General features: G+C 42.2%; 1 protein-coding gene across 1 annotated transcript; it reads left to right on the forward strand.

Moving 5' to 3' along the window:
- Positions 1-532: 532 nt before the first annotated feature.
- On the forward strand, positions 533-8,978 carry LOC117263825 (cyclin-dependent kinase 5 activator 1). Its single transcript, XM_033637480.2, has 2 exons — positions 533-1,139; positions 1,815-8,978. Exon 2 carries the CDS (start codon positions 1,980-1,982, stop codon positions 2,976-2,978), a length of 999 nt encoding a protein of 332 aa, XP_033493371.1. The 5' UTR covers positions 533-1,139; positions 1,815-1,979; the 3' UTR covers positions 2,979-8,978.
- Positions 8,979-23,301: the final 14,323 nt, after the last annotated feature.

The following is a 23,301-nucleotide window of genomic DNA, read 5'->3' on the forward strand; positions in this document are numbered from 1 at the left end:
TGTGATGTGATCAAAAGCTCTGGAAGAGGGAATAAATGAAACATATGAGTTTCTCATTTAATGAAATTTGTATTTATTTTTAACAGCTTTACTATAATTCTATTTCAGTTTAATAATAATTAGTTGTATTTTGTATTATGAACTATTATTTACTTACTTAATTGAATTCACTTATTAGATTTATTTATTTTTTATATTTTCTTATTTAATTTGTTTTACATTTGTTCAATAAATTTGATTCGGTTTTTCCCTGAATTATTTAATTTTATTTTATTATTATTTTATTTTATTTTATTTTATTTACATTGTTTTTTCCTTCTGTAAATGAATGCAAGCTGTGCATTAATATTTTTGCTTATTTGCTTTATTTCATTTTATTTTATTACAGTATTATATTTAATACTAGATAGATAGATAGATAGATAGATTTCTATATAGTACTAGGCTATTTGTTGTACTGTACTGTGTGCTGTTTGTTTGTGCGTGTGTGTGTGTGTGTGTGTGTGTGTGTGTGTGTGTGTGTGTCAGGAGGAGGCAGCTGAGCCCCGTTAGGAGGAGTCAGTGTCTCGGGGAGGCGGTGTGTAAAGAGCCGCTCTGTGCGCTCACTGGCTGCTCAGCCTCTAATGTGTGCGCAGCCCGCTCAGAGGTCGGACCAGAGCCGGGACCGATCACCGGTCAGTAGGCGACTCAAGTGTTCAGTGTGCGGACACCCGCACCGATGACCGGGAACAGAAGCGGGAGACGTGAGAGGAGACTTAGGCTCGGATGTGAGAGATGGAATGCATAGAAAGGACTCAGACACTGTGAAAGTTTACATTTTCGGACATGGAGACACAAACGAAGAGACAATTAATCACAGTAAAGTCAGCCAACAGTCTCGCCTGAGGTCTGAGGTGCAGCGGAGGATGACACCTGCACCCCACCGGGCGAGGACCGACGCGTTGTTCCACACTTGCACATCTTTGAAGAGGAGTGGGTCAGAGCTTCTGCAAGAGTGACTTTAATTCTGCTCCCTGCTCGCTGCCATCTCCAGTCATCGGCTGTGGCTGCAGGAACATTTCTTTTGCGCTCCTTTGTATCTTTGCACCATCGCTGACTGCGGCAAGAAACATCTCATACCCGGACATCTCTGCACACAGGTGAGCATCAGAGAAGCTCTGAGGAGGACAGTGATGGGGATAACATGATAGGAATAATTATGTTGTCCTTTACAAACTAAAATAAGGATGTTTACTGTCTGTGTTGACATGTAATAGGCTATCTTATTACAGAATGAAATACTGTGCGTAAAAAGCCTCAAGTGTGTTCTTTACGCACTATTCACCGTCTTAACTCCTGCATTTTTGTCATTCGGAGAAAGATTTGAGTCCTTATATAGTTTTAAATCCAGGAATCTTCACAGGTTTCAGAGAATAGGAGCTCATAGATTAGATCAGGCTGTTGATTAACCCCTTATCATCTAGTTTTACTCGTTTATTTCCCCTGGAAGCTCGGAACAAATTGTCTTCGTCTGACTTGTCTACATTTTGTCCTGTATAAACCAGAAGACTGCATGCACATATGGATGTTTTGCATCGTTTAATACACATCAGCCTGGCATGTTTGATATATTTGGAAAGTTTGGCATCTACTCTAGTATTTAATATAAAGTTATATAGGTTTTAATCATGTTTGGCTGCAGCACATTAGTCTGCGGTTGAAGAGTTTAATGTCACTTTATATGATGTAGCTGTTATGGTTTTTAAAATGAGATCTAATGTTATTATTTTACTGTGTGTTTAACTTCTGTCCTCCTGTTTGTTGTGATGCTGCAGGTCATTCAGTCGTTGACATGTCTGCACTCATCTCTTCATGCCGTCTCCCTGTAGAGAGTTCACATCTGCTGGATTGTAGGAAATAAAAGCGAGCTTTGCTTCCAACGCGTCCCCTCTCTACACCACAGCAGTAAGGCAGTATAATCTGCGGAGCACTGACTCACCATGGGCACTGTACTATCGCTGTCTCCGGGCTCTCGGAAATCAGGCTACTATGACAACCGGCCGGGCTCGCTCAGCCACTACCCGAGCATCAGCAGCCGTTCTCTCAACAGCCAGAAAGACCGCGGGCTGAAGAGGGGGCAGTCCATCTTCCTCCCAGCACTCACATGGAAGCGACTGGTGGCCTCGACGAAGAAGAAGGGAAACTCCAAGAAAGGCTCCGGTGGTCAAGTGGCCCTCGGGGACCCTCTCAACAACAACAACAACATCAATATCTACCAGAAGGACCCCGTGTTGCACCTTAACCGTGAGAATGTGAAGAAGTCGCTGTCATGTGCCAATCTGTCCAGCTACGAGGGCCCAGCAGGACTGGGTCTGGGGCTCGGGCTTGGTTATGGCCTGGGGATGGGTCAGGGTCATGGGTGTGGCTACAGCAAGTCCCAACAGCTCTCCTCTGTAAAGAAAGTCCCCCAGGGGACAGTGAGTTCGTCCCCAAAGCGTGTCATAGTCCAGGCGTCCACCAGCGAGCTCCTGCGCTGCCTGGGGGAGTTCCTGTGCTGTCGCTGCTACCGCCTAAAGCATCTGTCTCCGGCTGACCCTGTGCTGTGGCTGCGGGCTGTGGACCGCTCGCTGCTGCTGCAGGGCTGGCAGGACCAGGCTTTTGTTACGCCGGCCAACGTGGTCTTCGTCTACATGCTGTGCCGAGATGTGGTGGACGGCGACCTGGTGGCATCGGAGCATGAGCTGCAGGCCATCCTGCTCACCTGCCTCTACCTGTCCTACTCCTACATGGGCAACGAGATCTCATACCCACTCAAGCCCTTCCTGGTTGAGGCGGGTAAGGAGGCCTTCTGGGACCGTTGCCTCGCCATCATCGATGCCACTAGCGCCAAGATGCTGCGCATCAATGCAGACCCGCACTTTTTCACACAAGTATTTGCTGAACTGAAGAGTGAAGGTGGCTGTGGGCCTCAGGACTATAGTCGGGTGCTGGATCGGTGAGAGGAAGTTTGCTGACTGCATGCCTTTTTGTACACTCATTCACACGTATACTTGCACACACATTTGTCTCATACAGATTCCCCTTGTTCTTCTTCTGCTGCCCTGCAGGAGCAACAAAAGCCTATCTCGTTAGAGTTATGTAGTTAATCATTCCATCTGTGTTTGTCACCATCGTCCCGTCCATCCACAGATAGAAATAAGGAATTCAGACATTTCCTCCCTCAAAGATAATTGGCTGACAGAAGCTCACAGTTGTGTTTTGTTTTGTCCACCTGAGTTTACTTGAATTGAGGAACCATTTGGTCCACCTGTCCCATCTGACCCCGTGTGTCTGGTCCCAGTCGTCCCAGCTGCCCCTCTGGATCTGCACAGCCCGGCCTCCCAGCATCCTCAGCCGCCTCTCTGAATGTGATCAATCAGTGTGCACGGGACACGAACATCATCACTCCACACAAATACCGTCAAGGATTTTTCACTGGTTATATTCCAAAGTGGATTCACATAAGAATAAAACAGACAGTGTAATCCGCCGAGGCCAAGTTACATTTTCCAGGACAACACAAGGAGACATGTTGACATCCGCTGCTGGCCAAGCCTCATGTGCCAGCAGTGAAAAGTGACTCAGACTGATGGGAACAGCTGAGAGGTCCATGTTAGGTCCTGCTGGTCCTGCTGTGCGCTGTGTAATCAGTAAAGCAAAGCGAACAGACAGTGGAGCCTTTTGAGGGTCGTCTGGCCTGAGGGGACAGTTGCTGTTTTTTTTTTTTTTATCCTTACTCGCTCAAGCCTGCCTCATGTTTCTATTTTATCTCAGGAGAGTTTCCTGGGGGAAGCAAAATTTAAGACTGACGTGTCTTGTGCGAGTGTATGCATGTGCGTGTGTGTGTAGGCATTGTGCAGTGGACGGCAGCCAGGGTCATCAGCTGTTTACTCCATCCTTTTGTTCCCTGCGTCTTGTTGACAGGGCACCCACAGGCCGTGGTATTAATGAGATTAGCAGATTACTGCAGCCCCTCCCCTCTCTCAACCTCTGCCCCCTTCTTGTCCACTCGGCAGCCCCGCAGAGCTTCAGTGGCTAATCCAGGTCAGGCTGGACCGTGCTGGACTGTAAACACACACACATGTACACAAACACACATTTCCTTGTTGTGTGCGCTCTGATCTCCTCAGCGCATGAATAAAAATGCTGTGTGACACACGTGTGCAGCTCAGGGTCCAGAGCGGAGGCAGGGAAGCTCTATGCTGTTGTGGTTGAAGGGTTTTGTTGTTGTGGCTTCTGAATTTGTCCCACTTTCTCATCAGTCACCTGCGCATCCTCATCTGCCATCAAGAGGCCTGTTTGCTCTCTTATCTCTCCATCAACTCCGGCCTCCTGCGAAATTATTCCCTCGAATGAACCATTGGCGTTTGTGCTTCAGTGCCTTTAATGTCGTTTTCCCATGTGTTTTCATGTGTGTTGTCAAAGGGGGTCACAGATGAGCCCAAGATTCATCGGTATTGTTAAAAAGCAGATCAGATTAAATATATCACAGCTGGATTTTTTGTGCTGGCATTGTACATTTCTTCATACATACCACTTCAACATTTCTAAAGTGACATAGTATATGAGTTGGATTCATCATTAGTAGGTGGAGAGGATGGTGGATGGCGTGTCACCTAGGCGAGACGCCTGCCAAGCTGCAGATCACTGTTTTTTAGACCAGCAAACAACAAAACCAGTTGTGGTTTAGCGAGTCATTGCTGTGTTTCAGCAGCTTTTTAGGCACCAAATGTGGGTGTTTTGTAGCAGCATTTTTAGGCATGAAAGACAGTTGTTTTTTACCGAGACATCTTTGTGTTTCCTTACAGAATAGTAGCGCAAAAAGTGGTTGTCTTTTTACCTAGACATCGCTGCCTTACCTGCTGGGATTGTGGCGCAAAAAGCAATTGTTTTTTATCCAGATGTTGCAGTGTTTCCTGCTGTAATTGTGCCCCCCAACTGGTTATTTTAAGCCAAAAACATGATCTTTTTCCTAACCAGAACCAAGTGGTTTTTGTGCCTAAACCTTATTACATGTTAAACCCTGGCGATGGTGAAACTTATCTGCTACATAATAACGTGCTAATGAAGCATATCTGTGGTTTTAAGAAATGTACAATGCCAACATTTTTTCTGGCCATTGGGTTTGTTATAGGACAGTAGATGTTGACCTTTTTGGCTTGTGACTCCTTCAACCCCATCGTTTTTGGTTGCATATGTTACCAGTTGTTACTAATTTAACCAAATACTGGTTTCTTCCCGTGAAAAAGTAAAAATCAACCAGTGATTTAAAAGGAAAAAAAGCAAAGATCAGAGGAATAATTTGCTTATTTTAAGTTGCCCCCTCTTTAAAGCATCTGGAGACCCTTCTAATTTTACTTGTGACCCTTTTTCGGGTCTAGACCCTCAGTTTGGGAACTACTGGTTTACAATAGGAAGCTGTTGGTTCAAGATGTGTTGCCAACAATAGCATATTGCAAAGCTTTAATCTTATTGTGTCTGAGCATTTGGAGGTTTCCACTCCCCTCCTCCATGTGGCAGTCGCTCTTGCACACTTTGTAACAACGCTACAGTATATACTCCCCCACAAGGTCATATGATAAACCAACATCCTCTATAAGATCCGACCTTTACACACATGTACAAACAAAACACACTCTGCTACACATCCCCTCCTTTGGGTAATCCAGTCCTAATCCTCCCACCCAATCAAATAGAGAGAGGGAGCAAGGGATGAAAACACGAGGAAACAAGTAAACGGTTCAGAATCCGATGAGATTTGGTGTCACACTTCCCCGTGCAGTCTTCAAATCCTGCTCTAACAAACTGGAGGCCTCAATAGACCCAAAGCTGAACCCTGCTGCCTACTGCAGCTCACCCGGGCTTATTGGAGTCAAGCCTGCCTCCCTGCCCGCCTGAGGGATCTGGCGTGAGCTTGCACCAGTCAACCAGAGAGGAGTGACAGCAGTGATTCACGCTCAGAGAGCACAGACACCACCACCGTCTCTTTTTCTGGAGCTTTGACTGGCAGCCATTTTGGGCTCGTTGTTGCGGTCAGTGCAGCTCGCTCTCTCTCTCTGGCCCCGGCTTTGACAAGGACACTTGTGTCTTGACTCAACCCCTCCCTCCCTCTTTCCACCCCTCCAACCCCATTTCCACACACACTCAGCTGTTGTTCCTGGCCTGTTTCATTAGATTTGACACCCCACACCCGCCAGCCATTGTCAGGACAAGGAAGGGCAGAATGAGGCTGTTTGTTGGCATTGGGTTGGTTGTGCTTGTGTGTGAATGTGGGTCAAAGTTAAGGGCAACATCTGCTTCCACTGCAGACCTGGACGTTAATTAAATCAGAAGATACAGTACAGCATGTTCAAGTGCTGCTGATATTAACTTTTGCCCCGACAGCAGTGACCAGTAAGGATTAATGTGTTGCAGGTTTCCTTTGATCAGAAACAACTCACTCTTCATGCTCATTAACGACACAGACACAGAGGAACCATGTTCATTTAAGCCTCAGTCAAGCTTTAATGCAGTTTGTCAAATGTGACATAATTTGGTCCTAACCAAGACGGCAACTGTCCCCTCAGTTCAGTACCTCTTTCAGTCCAATCACGAAGCTGTTCCTCCAATCGTTTCACATAGCGGAGCAGCTTCCAAGCCAATTAACTCGCATCTCAACTGGAGCTCTAATTCCGTTCATCCAATCAAACCCCTCGGCTTGATTCCAGGGCTCTGACATACCTGACTGATGGTAGACAGACACATGATGCCTGTGACATCTCTGTGGATAATATAGAACTCATGTTACTGATTGACTCCGGATATTTAAACAAGATTACATTTAGTGCAATCTGGACATTTCTCTGTGGATAGGACCTTCATTTTGGACTCTACAGATGGGCCTCAGACTGGCTCTGTTTTAGGGACTGGTGAGTTTGTGTGAACAATGTGATATAAGATGTAACGGATAAGTCTAGTGTTAGGCTATACTTTTCTTACTGTCAACAAGTACCATGCATTAGACTGTATTTTAGGACTTCTCAACCCTGTCTCTGTTCAGCCACAAGGCCATTTGTCTTACTAAAGACATAAATATTTTAACACAAGAATGTATAGTTTTACTTTTTAAAAAGCAAAGTACTAAAAATTAAAAAGTGCATTTCATAGGGACTATTTTCAGCTGCGGATGAATACACATCCAGTGCCCTGGGTATTTACAGCAGGAATACAGTGTTAGGGTTGACTGAAAAAACTACAGTGCCCAGGTTCATCATAGGGAAGGAACATGTCACCCAGTGTAACATTGTGGCTCACTGATGTGTTTTATAGACCCAATCAACTATAACATCTAATTTCTGGGTAGAAAATCCCTGCTTCTTGTACATGTTTCCATTTATTAGTTTTTAGCTACCTAAAAAAAAATCTATATAAATCTAAAGATACACCATATTTAGAAGATTTTCACTTACCTCGCCATCAGACAGCCCTTCCTGATGGGTATCTGAGGCTGTTATCTCAAACCAGACACCAGACTCTGCTGACAAAAACAGCAATTTTACTTTGCAAAACACTGGAGTTGCTGGACTACAGCTATCTTGATCAGTTAGTGTCATTTACAGCTGAAAATAGCAACACGTTTGCAGATTTGACATATCTCCACAATTGAAGTCAATTGCCAGTTTTCTACCTGGAAGTGATTGTTGTTGATAGCGTGATGTCACGGTGATTCGATCTATAGTTTTTGTACAAAAATGAAGCCCCGTGGCGCAGAGGAATACGATTTATCAGACTTATATTTCGCTGATAAAATTTGTCAGTCGTGTTCTTTTCATGGGATCTGTTGACAATAAGAAAAATGTGGCCTCTAACAAGACTTTTCCTTTAAGTCACCACAGCTCTATGAGTTGTGTAGAGTTATTTCAGTATGCTGCTGCTGCTGCTGGAGGTTGGTGTGAGATTGATCTCAATGGCACACCATCGACCGATGATGTAAATATGTGGGTATGTAACAGGAGCCGTTAAGAATGAAAAAATGAACAAAAAGAAATAGTCTCTCTGTGTAGTAGCATGCATGCTGGCCAGGTAGTTTAGATCATGTTCTTTTTTTTACCTCTGCTTTTGTTTGATTTTTATAATGTGATGTTTTAAATGAAAGATTGTTCCTTTGGTAATTTAAAACTTGATCTCGTTGGAGTGTTCCTTTACTGGAAACATGATGTCAACAGTATTAATACGACCGCAGGTGTACCTGTCGTCTTCATGGTGGTCTGTTCATGTTTAGAAATAGAGACAGAAATATAAATAAATGATCGACTCATTTTCTCAAGCTCGGTCCTGAAATAGCAAAGCATGTGACTTCAACAGAATTACAGCTTAACATCTTTTATTTTAAACTCACACCAGACTTCATTTGTTAATTTGTGAATTTAGATGTGGTAATGATGTGTCATCTTCCACATCAATAATATCACTGCCCCCCCCACTCAGATTCACACTACAGTTAAGAATGATCAAGTGGCTATCAATAGCTTTTCTCACCAGTGCACCAGCTGGTGACACAAAAGCAGCCATTGTTTATGTAGCGTTTGTCACAGGCAGCTCCAGCTTGGTCTGCGTCCTCACTGGTTGTAGCTTCACCTCTGACGCAAAAAAAAGCTTTCAAATTTCATGTCATATTCATCACAACACACTGGACAGGCGTAAATACAGACATGAATATATAACTATCTAGTGTCCATCTCCTCCGCCCATAGTGACCCTCCTCAGCAATCATTGTAACCGTCACGCCAAAATGAAGCGGAACATCACCTCCAGTGGCTTTTGTTGAGCCACTAAAAGTGTGTGTGAAGCTAAAAGTGAAATACTGTTGATGAGAAAAACTTGAAGAAAAACAAATGTGACTGTTTCATTTTTTTTTTGGTTTGTTTCCGTTTTTCATGATGATGTTGATTATTTAATAAAGTATTGAGTTGAAATCCAAATCTGGTCTTTTTCTCTTTTCATGTAGCTCTTACATCTGCGAGGCTCACACACTTAACCAAAACTGCCTTTGTTCTCCTCACAGTACACATGAAATACTCTCCGCCTGCAATCCCGCTAACTTAAGACTGGCAGTAAATTCATGTGGGACATAAAATAGCTTAATGCACAGCCACACAATAGCTCGGGCGCTGCAGATGGCCCTTTGGCTTCCTGTCAGAGGAGGGGGTTGCGCTCCATCTGAGCATGTCTCTGCAGTCAATCACCACCCTCTCCGCTCCGACCACAGGTGGAAACACTGTGATGCTGCCTCTGCTCAGCAACAACTCTTCTCGGTATGATACGAACCTTTGTGCAGCCCAGAAACATGAAAAGGTGGTGCTGCAGAGTTCAGAGGGCTTTGTTGTGAGAGCGTGCGTTAGTTTAAACTGAAAAAGAAAAGAGGAAATCAGGTTTTATGTGCACATTTAGTAGCGTCTGCCTCTGGCTGCCTCCCACTGTCACTGAGTGTTATCACATTTATACACATAAACACTGTGTATTTCAACTGTGCTCCTGTTATTCCTGCAGTCTTTAAATCTAATGTGTTTTGGCACAGTTAACTCTCAATGTTACTGTATGTCAGATTCATCTTGTCACAACAGTTTGTGCATTTCTAGTAACTAAGTACTTTTACTCAAGCACTGTACTTAAGAGCAAGGTACTTGTATTTTACTTGAATATTTCCAAAACAAATGTACCCTGGGATCTATATATATATATATATATATATATATATATATATATATATATATATATATATATATATAAGTCAACAGGCGATTTCCTTCTCTTTTAGCAAAATCCTAAATGATTGAGTTGTTTTTTTTCCCACCTGGACCTTTATGCTCTGCCATTTCTCTTGTTATCATCACGCTGTAACCTGTGATAGGCTGTTATGATACCATAATCACTGCACATTCACATTTATGTAGTTCTTTGTTGAGCCGCAAGAGGAACATAGGTTTACATTACGAAAGATTTATGACAGAATCACTTAAAGACACCAACTCCTGTGTGTGCATGGCAAGGGAGGAGAGGGAGACACACTGTGCTGCTGCCAGAGGAGCCGCTGAATGAGTTCCTTTTGCAGGGAGTATGCAACAGGCGGTAACTCGCTAAAAGAGTCTGAGAAGTCCAGGGCTGTTCATAAAACATTCAGGACACCCAGGCCTAATGACGTCACATTTTGTTCCACACTACTGAATTATTATTTATTATTATTATTATTATATTATTTCGCTTTCAGCCATGTTTGTTGTTGTCGTGTCCTAAGTCCTAATATTGCAAATATCATTATATGAATTTTTCTTATGATACTAAAAAATATACCAGTATTATTGTGAACAGGATGATATGGCACACCCCTAGTTCCAAAGAGGCAGTCCACAGTGGCAGGGAGCGAGGCGAAGCGACGGTGGAATGGCTAACGTTAGCTTACTGATTCTTGTCTCATTTACGGTGTGATAAACAGAGAGAGCAGCCAAGGTAAGGCTTTACAAATGAAATAAGATTAAATAAATTAATGTATAGGAAACACTGGGTTACTGTATGGGGCATGTGCGTATGTCTGTGGCCTTCAGATGGGAGGGGCTCAGCAGGGAGCTGCAGCAGGAGGATGTATTTTCAGTGTTTGTTTTTCTCCTTTCCCAGATTTCTGCCTCCCCCCATGCTTTAAATAACAATACCTATGTACTTTCAGCAAGGACTATTTCTTTCAGCACCAATTGAAAATACATTCATTCACTCTTCATACTGACTAAATGTTTTGAGTCTTTTGAAGAACAATTTTTGGTTGTGCTGCTCTGTATATAATTATCTGGTGTTTTAGAGAATGTGCTCAAGCAGATGAGAAAAGCTGTAATATCTGGATTCACACAGTTGTTAATAGTGTGATATACAAATCACAAGTCTGTAAAATCCCATCATAGAATAAAAAAGCAGTGTTTTCAGTTTAGCTTTTATCATTTAACAGATGTCTGCCATAAAACTAAGACTCAAAAATGACTTTTCAGTCAAAGCAGCTTACTTGGCGAGGCGCGATGTGTCTGTCTGCTCTCTCTGTCTGCTGGCATCAGAAAATGATTATTTAAATGCCATTTATAATCTGTCCACAATGCCGGAGTGAGAGGGTAGTGGGGTAAAAACCATATGGCGGTGGTTGGAGCCGGGGTCAGTGGCAGAGGCCGGGGACACCTCAGAGGGCAGAGAGGTGAGGGAGGTGAGGCCGATATGCTTTGATTAAATGAGATGAGGAGGCATTGCTGCAGATGGCTGCCACAGACTGACTGAGTCCTTTCCAGCTTTTCTCTGTCCTGAGGACACAAATCACCCAGCGTTGTGCCTCCCAGTGTCACACTTCTATACTGGTTCACTGTGCTCCCAGTGGCTTTCTGAAAGCCTCGGCTGCTGTTCGCTGCCTTTTATAAGCCCTCTGGGAGCTAACATGCTCTAAAAAACCCCTCTGTCACAGCTTCCTATGGATGGTATCCACAGACATTATCAGTTCAAGCTGTGTTTCAAAACAAGCATCACTTTCCTAGTTCAGTATCACCACAAATTACTCCATATGTTAGCTTTATTATTTAAAATAACTCCTAAGAATCTGCAGCAATATTTGGCAGCACAACCTCTGACTTTTATAAGAACAGCTATGACCAAACTGAAGCCAATGCAGAACTACCAAAAAATGCAGTTCAACAAATGGCCACTTGAAGCTGGCTCCAAAATAGAGTCAGTTCCCAAAGACACCCATGTCAAAACGCCCAACTTCATAAAAATAAACATATTTACATCCTGGTACAAAAAACGGTTTTGGTCTCTATAGCTAATTTTCTCATTCATGATATCTGTATGGGGGTTCAATTTTCATATAACTCACCTGTTTACATTTTACTAAGGCTTAATCTTATACACATTTAATGGCGGGGCCAACTGAGTGACAGGTTGTCTGCGAGGCTTCGCCACATCTATGTGTCAGATCCATCCCTCGCTCCTCCACAGCTCCACCCTCTCATCCCAATATGGTCACTTCTGGCTCCAAGACACCAAGATGGTGACAACTAGTATGACGAACTTGATGTCCACAAACTAATTGGTGACATCATGGTAGTTATGTGCATTATTTTTCCAGTCTATGCCCAAAACCTACACACAAGTGCAAGTGCAAGAAAATGGCTAAAAACAGGGGTTCAAAGTTTTGAGTGCCACTTAAGGAGCCAGCATATGACTGAGGGCTAACCGAGCTAACAACACTAGTATTGACGACAGAACAGTTTCCGTGCAACCAGTAACTTTCAACAAGTTGACAGATGCTTGTTATGATATATGTTTACTCTACGAGCGACACAGCAACAGGCTAAAAGTCATTTTCAGTGGAAGCCAGTGACATTAAGCTACAGCCTGCTGCCAGACACTTTGCTGCATGACTGCCGTGAAGCGCTACAAATCAAAGTTGACCTGGTGTCAATTTTTTTCAGTGCTTCAATGATGCAGTGAAGCATCGACCAATTATATGTGTTTTGTTTCTAATGGAAACAACAATTACAATTCATGCCTGCCTGTTGGGTGGTCGTACAGTATCAGTGAAACAGTCAACGTTCACCAAATTCAAACCCTACACAATGCAAAGATGCTTTGCCACTGGAAACAAACGTGTTATTCACCTTTTCACTTGCACAGAATGGAAGTGAGTGGGAGGGGAATATTTGCCAAGTTGTTGGTTGTTAGTTGTGCTCATGCATGACCATGGCCCTATTTAGCTCAGTTAGCTGATGCTATGCTAGCTTTCTGTGTTTTGCAGTGAACATGGGGACGCATTGGGGCAGCAAAATGTGATATTAAGTGAGGCTCAGACTGTGATCAAAAGCATAGATATTGTTTTGACCAAATACAAACTTTAGTGGAGGTGCACTGTTGCAAGTAGCAGATAAACACAAACACCCATTATGACTAACTCCATAAGCAAGCACTTGAGCAACATTACAACTGTGACTCTACGATAATGTGGCTGGCCTGAGCCGACACTGTAGCTTTTGTCACTTGTAGTGTGAACACAGCATTAGGGAGGCAAGGCTTGATGCAGTAGCTGATGATTAAAATATAATACATGCATTTCATGTCACATTCAGGGGCAGGACAGAATTGGCTACTGGGCTGCAGGCTGCACTTTGAGGAACTGTGGCTTTAGCTGTGTTCATCTGCTTCAACATGAGCTGTGATCGTTAGCATGTCCAGCTACCTATCTTAGTACCCACAGTCGTAACTGTGTCAACAAGGCCAAGGAGCATTTCCATAAATAACTACCGTACATTAGTTTGTTGGGTTACTAGTTACATTACCAAAGTGATTGTAAACAGCATGTGCATATGTGAGATTGGGAAGACTGACAGGCGTAACAATTGAAAAACTACAGTAACAGCTACACTGTGACCTACATATACATGTTAAAGTTTACATTCAATTACTATCAATGTGGCACAGTTTCAACATTCAAACTTAAGATAAAAGGATTTCCTCGGGCTCAGTGCTGCCGCTGAGCTTTAAAAAGGAATAAAATCATTTGATATCGGGGTCAGTCTACACTGTGAGATTCTTTACAGATCAATGGTACAGTTTTAGGACCTTGGAGAGCTGTAGCCTGCTGGCACATCCTGACTGAGCGAACAGATGGTTCACTCAGCCATGCACCCATAAGTACTGGGCGAAGGACGCTGCCCGAGGGGACTCCAGAGGACTCTACAGGGATGTCACTTTCTGTGAAGAGCAATCAGAGGTCCCATTAAAGCTTCATAAAGTGCTAAAACTAATAAGCAATCTTATATCCGGCTAACAGCAGTACTGTGGTACTGTACTCAAGTAAAATGTTGAGCCACCTGTACTTTATTTTCATTTTATACTACTTTATACTTCTACTTCTTTCCCTTTCTACTCTACAACTACTTTTACTATTTTCTACAAATATGATGCATTGTTTTAGAAAGTAAGTACCCTGTCCAGAATAAAGTCGTTTAAGTTAGCTCCACCTTGATGTCCAGTTTGAAAACTGTCTGCCATAGAACATACTGTTTTTATGCTTCTTTTTTCATCAATTGGAAAACATACAAACAAATCATGTGTTTATTTGTGAGTTTTAGAGGTGCTGATAGGCTTATATTTTCTTTAGACAGAGTCAGACTCACTGTTTCCTGATTTCCAGTCTTTATGCTATGCTAAGCTAAGCTAAGCTAGCTGTAGCTTCATATTCATTTTTAAAATGTTGAATATGAAGCTACAGCCAGGACACGTTGGCTAAGCTTATTGACCTGCATGTCTTGGACTGTGAGAGGAAGCTGGAGTACCCAGAGAAAACCCACGCTGACACAGGGAGAACATGCAAACTCCACACAAAAGGGTTCCCCCAACCTGAGTATCAAACCAGGAACCCTCTTGCTGTGAGGCGACAATGCTAACCACTGCACAACTGCTCAAGGCTGTTAAAAAATATAAGAAAAAAAGAAATTGAGCTTCAGAGGTGCTGTCAAGCTAATTTTGTTATCTTTGGACAGAGCCAGGCTAGCTGTTTCCCCATTTCCAGTCTTCATGCTAAGCTAAGCTAAGCTAAGCTAACTAACTGCTAGCTGTAGCTTCATATTTAGCGTAGGTCACCAGACACGACAGGGGTATCTATCTTTTCATCTAACTTTCAGAAATGTATTTCCCCTAATGTCAAAATCAATTATCAACTTAAATCAATTATTGATTTAAGTTGCATTTTAACTTTTTCGTGTGATGGAGTATTTTCAGAGTGTGGTTTTGATGCTTTTACTTAAGTAGCCTAAATGGTCTGAACACTTCTTCCACAATAAAGTAACTGCTGGAAAGTGGTTTTACATGCTGTATCACAAAAAAATCAAGCTTGAGTGCTCTGGTTTCTCAAATATTTCCTGATCAGTAAGCATTCAAGCTGATGGCATGTTGATTCAGAGCGAGCCAAAGTAAAAAACCAATCTCTCCCCTCATGTTACTGTAATCTCCAGCATGTGACCTCCCCTCGGGCTGATGACGGAGGGATGCTGGAAAAACCTGCAGCGCTCACCAAACCAGTGGCCGGTCTGCCCTGAGAGGATTTAGAGGGAAAAACACAGCAGCTCTGGGACACATATTATATTCCCACTGGTAAATCCTCTCCAACTCATTACCAAATCCTCGCTGCAGGGCTGCTAATCTCTAAAGAGAGACGGACCAGGTGCCAGTCTTTTTGTAATGGAATTGCACGCCGCTTTAAGTGATTGCATCAACAATTGCCAGTCCCGATAAATTAGATTAGAAGGAACCAAGAAACTTCATCGTAACACAAAACAAACGGTGGATGAAAAGAATTGATTTACATGCGTCTACATTCAAACTACTCGACTGATTGCAATATTTGTGTCTGCTTTTCATCTACAGGCCTTTCACAGTGAGGAGGGATGTGATTGGAGCTGTCAGAGACAAAAATGATTGTGAAACATTATGTGGAAGAAAAAGCCTGGCAGCATGAAGCGGCTGCGAATGTGATGGGGAAACAATTCAGAGAATAATTGTTGCACTTGTGCGGATGGAAAAGCTGCCATCAAACTAAACCTATCACAGATTTTTTTTTTTTTTTTTTGTTAAACCGATGAATAAATGTTGTGCGTCTGTGAAAAAGATTCTGCTTTGATGAATCCAAATGTCCTCATTTGATCTGATGATTAACTGTCCATGATGGAGAGGATAGGCTTGAATTTGCATCAGTCTCACACTTAATTTATAAATCATGGCTTTCACATCGGTGATTAGGATTACACATTAACAAATATGTATATGCTATAATCTGTGTTTATGGTTGAATATGTAATGCAGGGGTGTCATCTGAGTGTTTAAACTGTAACTGGGAGGAGAGCTGTGTTGTCCAGTTTATCTTGAAGCAGCTGATGATCTCTACAGAGCCTCCACAGAAACAGATAAGAGGCCGAGGATGATATGTTGTTTGCGGCATTTAAATAAACAAATATCAGTCATTTGCTTGAGCACGTGTTCCCTCTGCAGCTGTGGCGATCACTCAGACTTCTGGTCAGTTGTATAACAAAAGACGCAAGCTCTCTCACCAAAACAGACTTGAAATTAGATTCACAATTAACTTTGTTTTGCCACTAAATACAATTTGTTGTCAAAATAGGGCAGCAGAGCAAAGGGGCTGAGATGTGCGGAGGACAGCTATTTCTGCCGCATGTTTACTTGCACTTTACTCTGACTAATGAGATTTCTAAAATAACCAAGCGCTCTGAAAGTGCTAGAGAATGAATGTGTTGCTGTACAGCTGCTGACTTGGGTCACCTAGTTACTAGAACCTGAAGGCGAAGAGCATTGTGGGTAATGCAGGCAGAGGAGATAAAAGGGTTCAAAAACATGTGTTTGCTTTGATTAGCTCATGTACTGGTTTTAGACCCACAAAATGCAAATGGAGAACAAATTGGTTACTTTGCCATGTGCACAGGTGTGTCATCCATCAAATACTCACCCCGTGTTACATTAAATTTGTGAAGAAAACTGTTTTTCTCGCATGCCTGCGGTGAACAAAGAATCCAAAAACTGAGAGAATTGTTGATTAATTGAAGTCATAGGGTCCGTGTTTAACAACAGCAAAATTATATCAAAAAGTCTATTTGCAAACACACAAACACACACAACTTGTGCAGTATAATCCAAGTCACATTTATCCAGTCCTATGCTCAGTACCTCATGAACAGACAGCCCTTTCTGATGGGGAACTGAACTGAAAATTAAAGTTATCTATGCTCTCTTTAAAGCCAGACTCTACTAACAAAAACAGCCATTTTACCTTGCTGAACATGGGAGCTGCTGGTCTACCACTGCCTTAGTCAAGTAGGTTGTTTGTGTAATTGTGTGACTTTGGTGAACCTGAACTAACTCTTTAATACACAAAAGTCACACAACAACACAAACTAACTGGCTGATTAAGGCAGTGGTAGACCAGGAGCTCCTGTGTTTGGCAAAGTAAAATCAAAGAGAATAGATAAGAGTCACTTTCTGCTCAGTTTTAAACATTACGGTTTTAGTGAAAATGCATGTGTTTGGGAGGTACTGAGCTGTGACCAGAGTAATAAGTAATACAACTTAAGTAATTAATATACAAATGGTCATTTGGAGGATGAAGAACTCCTTCAACTCTGATCATGTAATTTAACCAAAATCAGTCCTGCTTTAAAACAACACCCTGGGCAGCACTGATGGTGCCAATGAGAAATACCATCCAGGAAATCCTGTGAATCTCAGACGCCAAAACTCTGCACTTCATTTTCACACCAGAAACGTGCAGTCTTTTCTCAACCATGTTATTCAATAAGCTTGGCTCCTTTTGTTTCTATTTTCTCCAGTACTGTGACTCATTGATAAAAATGTAATCGAGGTTTGCGGGGTTAGGATTAAGTGTTCTCTTTGTTTTTTGGCTTACAAATATGGCATGACAGAAAATGTTTGGGATAAACTGTCTCAAAGTATCTAAAAAATCCAAAGTCCAACTGAATTGCAGTTTTATTCAGCTTTCATACAGGATCTGTCCTGGTGGCACACACAACCACGCATTTTAACTTCCTCCAGGTCGTTCACACGTTGATGTCACCTGTGGGTCATTCAGGTCACACTGAACTCATGTAAGCATGGTTACAAGAGTAAAGGTGTGAATTAGTGTCAAACTGCCTGAAGGGACGTCTCAGGATGGCTTGGTAAGTTGCTGATAAGTGCTGCTTCAGGCCCCTGATCTGGGTGACACTCACTCGACAAATCCAGTGACTCATTGTGCTTAGACTGTGTCACGGCCACTTCAAAGGAGAGAAGGGAAGTTGTGTATTAGGGGGCTTTCACATTATCGGCCCAAGCCCAGATCTGAGTACCCTTGATCCGAATGTCCGGCTTGTTTAATCAGTGACAGCGTGGGTATGGTTCATCGATTGGTGCCCAGGTTCACTAGAAATAGTGGTCTTGAGTACAGTTTGCATCTGGTGTGAAAACCAACTGTACAAAAGTAGGAAATGGACTGGCCATTAGGCAATTCTGGCACCACGAGGACACCACCAGTAATGTGGGGGACAAAATGTAGACAAAAACAAGACCTGCCTACTTGATGTTGGAACAGTCCATATAATTAGGGGTGAGCCTATATGGTCCCAAAGTTGTCAGTAGACTATCTATACTGTTAGGTAGGTGCAGGGGTACCAACAGTCGTCATGGATAAGAAAGGACAGAAAAGGCAAAAAGGAGGAACAGTAAACACATCTGAGCCCCCCGACTCCCCTAAAAATCACACTGGGGGTCAGTACAGACAAAAATTGCTAGGACTGAAATTTGTTTCCAGTCCAACTCTGGATGAGAGGGTTGATAGTGTAATGTCAAGGTGGACTCCATTGTATGGGCTTGGGATCTTGTGATTTGCGCACTTATTTTTTTACACTGTAGTAAACAGATGTCACCCCAATGACAATGCAAGTGTACTTGAATGAACACTGACCGATGGGGGAGTGGAGAGGAGGTGCAATCATACTCGGGCAATGTACAAATCAAACATACCTAATACATGAAAACTCCTAAAATTGGCATCAGTTTAAAGAATGCATTTAGCTGGTTTTAACTCTTAAAAACTCCAAATGACCTTTACAAATTAAATCTTAGGGACATTAGTTCAAAAACAAAGAAATTAAAAATTCTGCTATGCCAAAAATCAAAATAGCCGTTTCTCCATGTTAACAGATGGTTTTTGTTTGTATACACATATTTATGGTGGTATTCAAGTTATTGTTTAAGCCATTTAAATAAATTTATCTACATGTACTTAAACAATGTTGAAGGTCGTATTTGTCAACTGGTAAACTAGGAGCATGAAGACATTTCCTCTGTTGCAATAACTGCAATGTAACTTACATTATAGTCATTTGAGGGACACAGTTAGTGCTACAAATCAAGTGATCCGGCATTAAGTGCTGACATTGTGCATTTATTTTAAACAGACAAAGCTGAGCCAGTGTTCAGTGTCCTGAAACATGATTTTAACAGGCTCGTAAGCACCTGACAGAGACATATTTGTGTAAATGCAGACAGAAAATACAGACCGCAGCACAGAGGGACCGACAAATTTATATCTAATAACATGATGTACATTTGTTTTTGCAGTTACAGTTATTTTAAGTGGCAGGGTGTTGATTGAAAAGACGCAGCGCTGATCAGAAGTGTTAAAGTGATGCTCACAGGTGTGAATGCACTGTACAAAAACACAGCAGTGTCTCAGAGTTCGGGAGATGTAGCTGAGTGTGGTGTAAATTATACAGATACAATACAGTACACTCTGTCTCCACATTATGCAAATCACACACACCAAAAATAAACAGACTCATCATGCACACACATTCACAGAGGTATGGGGAATCACAGTCTCACTAACAGGTCAGTGTGGTGATGTGATGGAAACTGGCAGTGACGACAGAATTAAGTTTTCAGACAGGAAAAACATCCACCATTTGACAAAGGATTCACCAACATACTATAACAGCGGATGCTATTGTCTGTATCTAAAGTGGAAACAGACAACTTTTCCCCCCTAGCGTTTCCAAGAGGTATTATTGTTGGTGCCGCTGATGCAAAGATGACCGCATCGCTTTCTGTTTTCCTCAGAGCCTAGCAACTATTAACACAGGACACACTGCATTTTGTTTTCCATAGTTACTTTGATTGCTCCACCGTCCACCATTTCCACTGCTGGGGACTAAACAACTGCAAAAAACTTATGATGCTCTTGTAGAAAATGTTGATCGAGACTAGTGAATGAAATTCAAACTAGCAGTATGCTGTTATCAGATTAACCCTTTGAAACCTGCGCAAATTGGCTTGGTTTCTTTCAAAAACATGGGAAGAAGGCAATGAGCAACCAACGAGGAAATGACCACAAAAAATTGCAAGGAATTTGTAAAAAAAAGAAAAAAAAAAGAAAGAAAGAAATTAAAAACAAGAAAATTAGTTAAAGATAAATAAATAAAAAGACCTGAGATTTTTTAAATTCTGTAACATGATTTAAAATATATAATAATGATAATTATAAATGTAATTTTGCCCTAGCGTTTTTAAAATAATTTTCAATTCAATTTTCATTCCAATTTCAATTCTTTTCAATTCTTTCAATTTCTTGCAATTTGTGGGACATTTCTTACCAAGGTGCTCAATTCCTTTTTTTCCTCCATGTTTTTGAAAGAAGGTGCACTAATTTGCTCAGAGTTCAAAGGTTCAAATACTTGTGAAAGGCGTCTGAAAGCAGCACAAGAAAAGTAACGTCGCTCCAGGTTTCAAAGGGTTAAACAGCTGTCACATTTTAAACAATGATTTGTATTAGTGTGTATGTAGCGTCCTCATAGTGACTGCCCTCTAGCAGTTAGCAAGAGAAGACATTTGTGAAACATGATAATCGATCATTCTATGTGTTGATTTCATTTTTTATGTGGCGGATCATCTATAGGTCACCTGCTATTTTGCATCTGATGCTCCAGACAAGACCAGTGCAAGAGTTGATGTAACGGAGGTCTTGTTTGTTGAAGGCGCTCTGCTTTAATATAAGTTAAAGACTCTTCTGTGCTGTTGTGTGCATGCCAGAATACTCTCTCCAGGCCTGCTCAATAAAGAAGAACTTGACTGAAGCATCAGTCTGTGTTCCCTGATCCCTTCATTTTACCACAGTAAACACTCCACCTGCATCACTGCAAACTTCAACAGCGGGAAGATTTTCCACACTCTTTAGTAACCAGGGATAGCTAATAAAAGCTACAGTGGAAAACAAAGTGCTATCCTCTACCTGTTACAATAGTTGATGCATTTCCTTTGCGTTGTAATTCGAGCCTTTAGTTTCCAGAGAGATTGTACCCAGTGGTAGATGGAATTGTGAAAGCAAGGAACCAATTGTCATCATTCTACAGCCATTGCATTAGTCAGTCAACATTTGCTTCATAATGATGAGTTAAAACAAAAAAAAGACTATTGACTAGACTACTATCACTTTGAAATGACCTTAGTTCAAAGTAAAGTCCTGTGCAGCACTGTTTATTAATCCCGCTCCTGGCCTGCTCCTGGTGGAGTTCTGACCATTGCCAACCGTTCCCACTGTTTGCGTCTGCTCCCTTAACCCAGGCGGCTTGGTAAGGGTCGATTCACATATGTACAACATACAACAGTCAGTTATGGTTGGTGGGGGTTTAATGTGATAACGTATGTATTATTGCAACTGCACAAATACAAATGTCTATCACATTCTCCAGAAAATGGTTATTGTTATTTCTTTTATAATCTGTCATAGAATGGGCCGGTAAAGAGACAGACTTGTTGTATTGGGACCCTCAGTTTATATTTTGACTGTCCGCCCCAGTGAGACGTGTTGGTTCCCATGGGACGCCAATACCAATGCAGTCCTCCAATTCAAAGAAGGACCCAAAAGCAAAACACTAGGCCGGCAGGTTAAAGGAACAAAGAAATGTACTTGACAACAAACAGGCAAGCAATAAAAACTAAGGAAGGAATCAAAGTACAAATCTAAAAACACATAGACTAAATGGAGAACAAACCAGAATGATACAAGGAACACAGACAAGGTATTTGGACCATACAAACTCACAGCTGACAGAGGGAAACCACACACACTAAATACACAAGGGAAGGAGGGTGATAATGAGGGACAGGTGAAACACATCAGGGTGGGGCACACAGTCACAACATAAAACAGAAAACACCGAGCATGAATGAATAACTCAATCAAACGAAGGCAAAACGTGACATCAGGAGCAAAAAGCAGGACAGACCATGACATAGCCTGCTCCTCTTCTCTGCTGGAGGCTTTGCCACTACTAGAATATACCACCTAAATCTCTGACAGAACTATTGGTGCTTGAGATGCATTGTGGGTAATGTAAGAACCAGGAAGAAGACAAGTTCTACTCATGAATTATGTTATTATTTTCCTCGCAGTGATCCACAGGGTGCTCGTTAGTGTTTTATGTGATGCAAGGCTGAATCACATTGTAACATGCTTAATGTTGTCAAATGGTTACTTATTTGTTTAGAAAAAAACATGTTTGGGTTAAAAGTTTGTTGTGTTAACACACTGTTACGTAAACTGAGCGACATTATGTAGAGTTCTCAATGTGCCAAATTACAACCTGAACCAAACTGACCTTGTGAGTTGAAGCCCAAACCCAGGCCGTCAGAGATCATCAGGCCCGAGCCCGACAACTCCCAATCCCCCCAGAAAGCACTACTTAGCTCCTCATGCACGGGACACATCGGCTCCAGCGTATCTACAGCAGACAATGGACCAGTTTTGGTGGATCATCTACTCTCCACACTGTACTTCCTTGCCAGCGAAGCTTCCTGCTCCAACCAGGAGGAAGAACAGAGAGCCCAGCACTGAGCCTAGCTGCCCCCTCAGCTGAGACAGAGCTGCTCACAGAGCACTTTGTTTTTAATATTTGTTATGAATAAAAGTTCGTATTTGTAATTCATTTATTTAAAAAAAATGGGGGGGACCACAGCCCGAGCCCTAACTGACCCAGCACACATATTTGGCCCGAACCTGATGCGACCTGTCAAGCTTTTCGGGACCACACAGGACACGAACTGTGGTCTCCTGGGTGAAAGTCCGGTTTGTTTGACCCTCCCCTCCCTACCTCCTCGCCTACATGGACTTTCTTGCTCCTTGTACTCTGTCAGTTGCTCTCAGCATCCAGGATTATCATGGATGGGTTTACACTGAAGTTAGCTGAAAGCCGCTGAGAAGTGTGACAAAGCATTCCAGCAGAGGAGAATTAAAACTGGACATGTCTAGTCTAAATATAATTTCCCAGACAGGTGTCTCAAAACATGAGAAAATAATGAAAAACATATCTATCTGCACGCTGCACAGCACGATGGATATGTAAGAAAATGTGATGGTTTTGTGACATTTCTCTGACAATCTATTTGCACTGAACATCTTTGCACATCAGATGTTTTGAACTCCTGTAAGATGATGTCTGCAGAGTCGTTGTGTTTGTGTGTTTATCAACCCAGTTGATCTGATCCAGAGGACACCGAAGGGACAAGAGAGGAAACAGCCCTCACGTCACTGAGTCCAGTTTTCTCTACTGCTGTTTGAACATCTCTTCCTGCAGGGTGGAGAAGTGTAAAAAACAAACACCAGGACATTAACTGATGCTGTAAATTGACTGTATTTGTACAGGAAATCCTCTCAATCACAGA

Source organism: Epinephelus lanceolatus, chromosome 16 (assembly GCF_041903045.1).
Source record: "Epinephelus lanceolatus isolate andai-2023 chromosome 16, ASM4190304v1, whole genome shotgun sequence".
Classification (NCBI taxonomy): domain Eukaryota; kingdom Metazoa; phylum Chordata; class Actinopteri; order Perciformes; family Serranidae; genus Epinephelus; species Epinephelus lanceolatus.

Bases quoted from the DNA above. Each gene is read 5' to 3' on its own strand.
- LOC117263825 (XM_033637480.2), top strand. From the start codon at position 1,980: ATGGGCACTGTACTATCGCTGTCTCCGGGCTCTCGGAAATCAGGCTAC.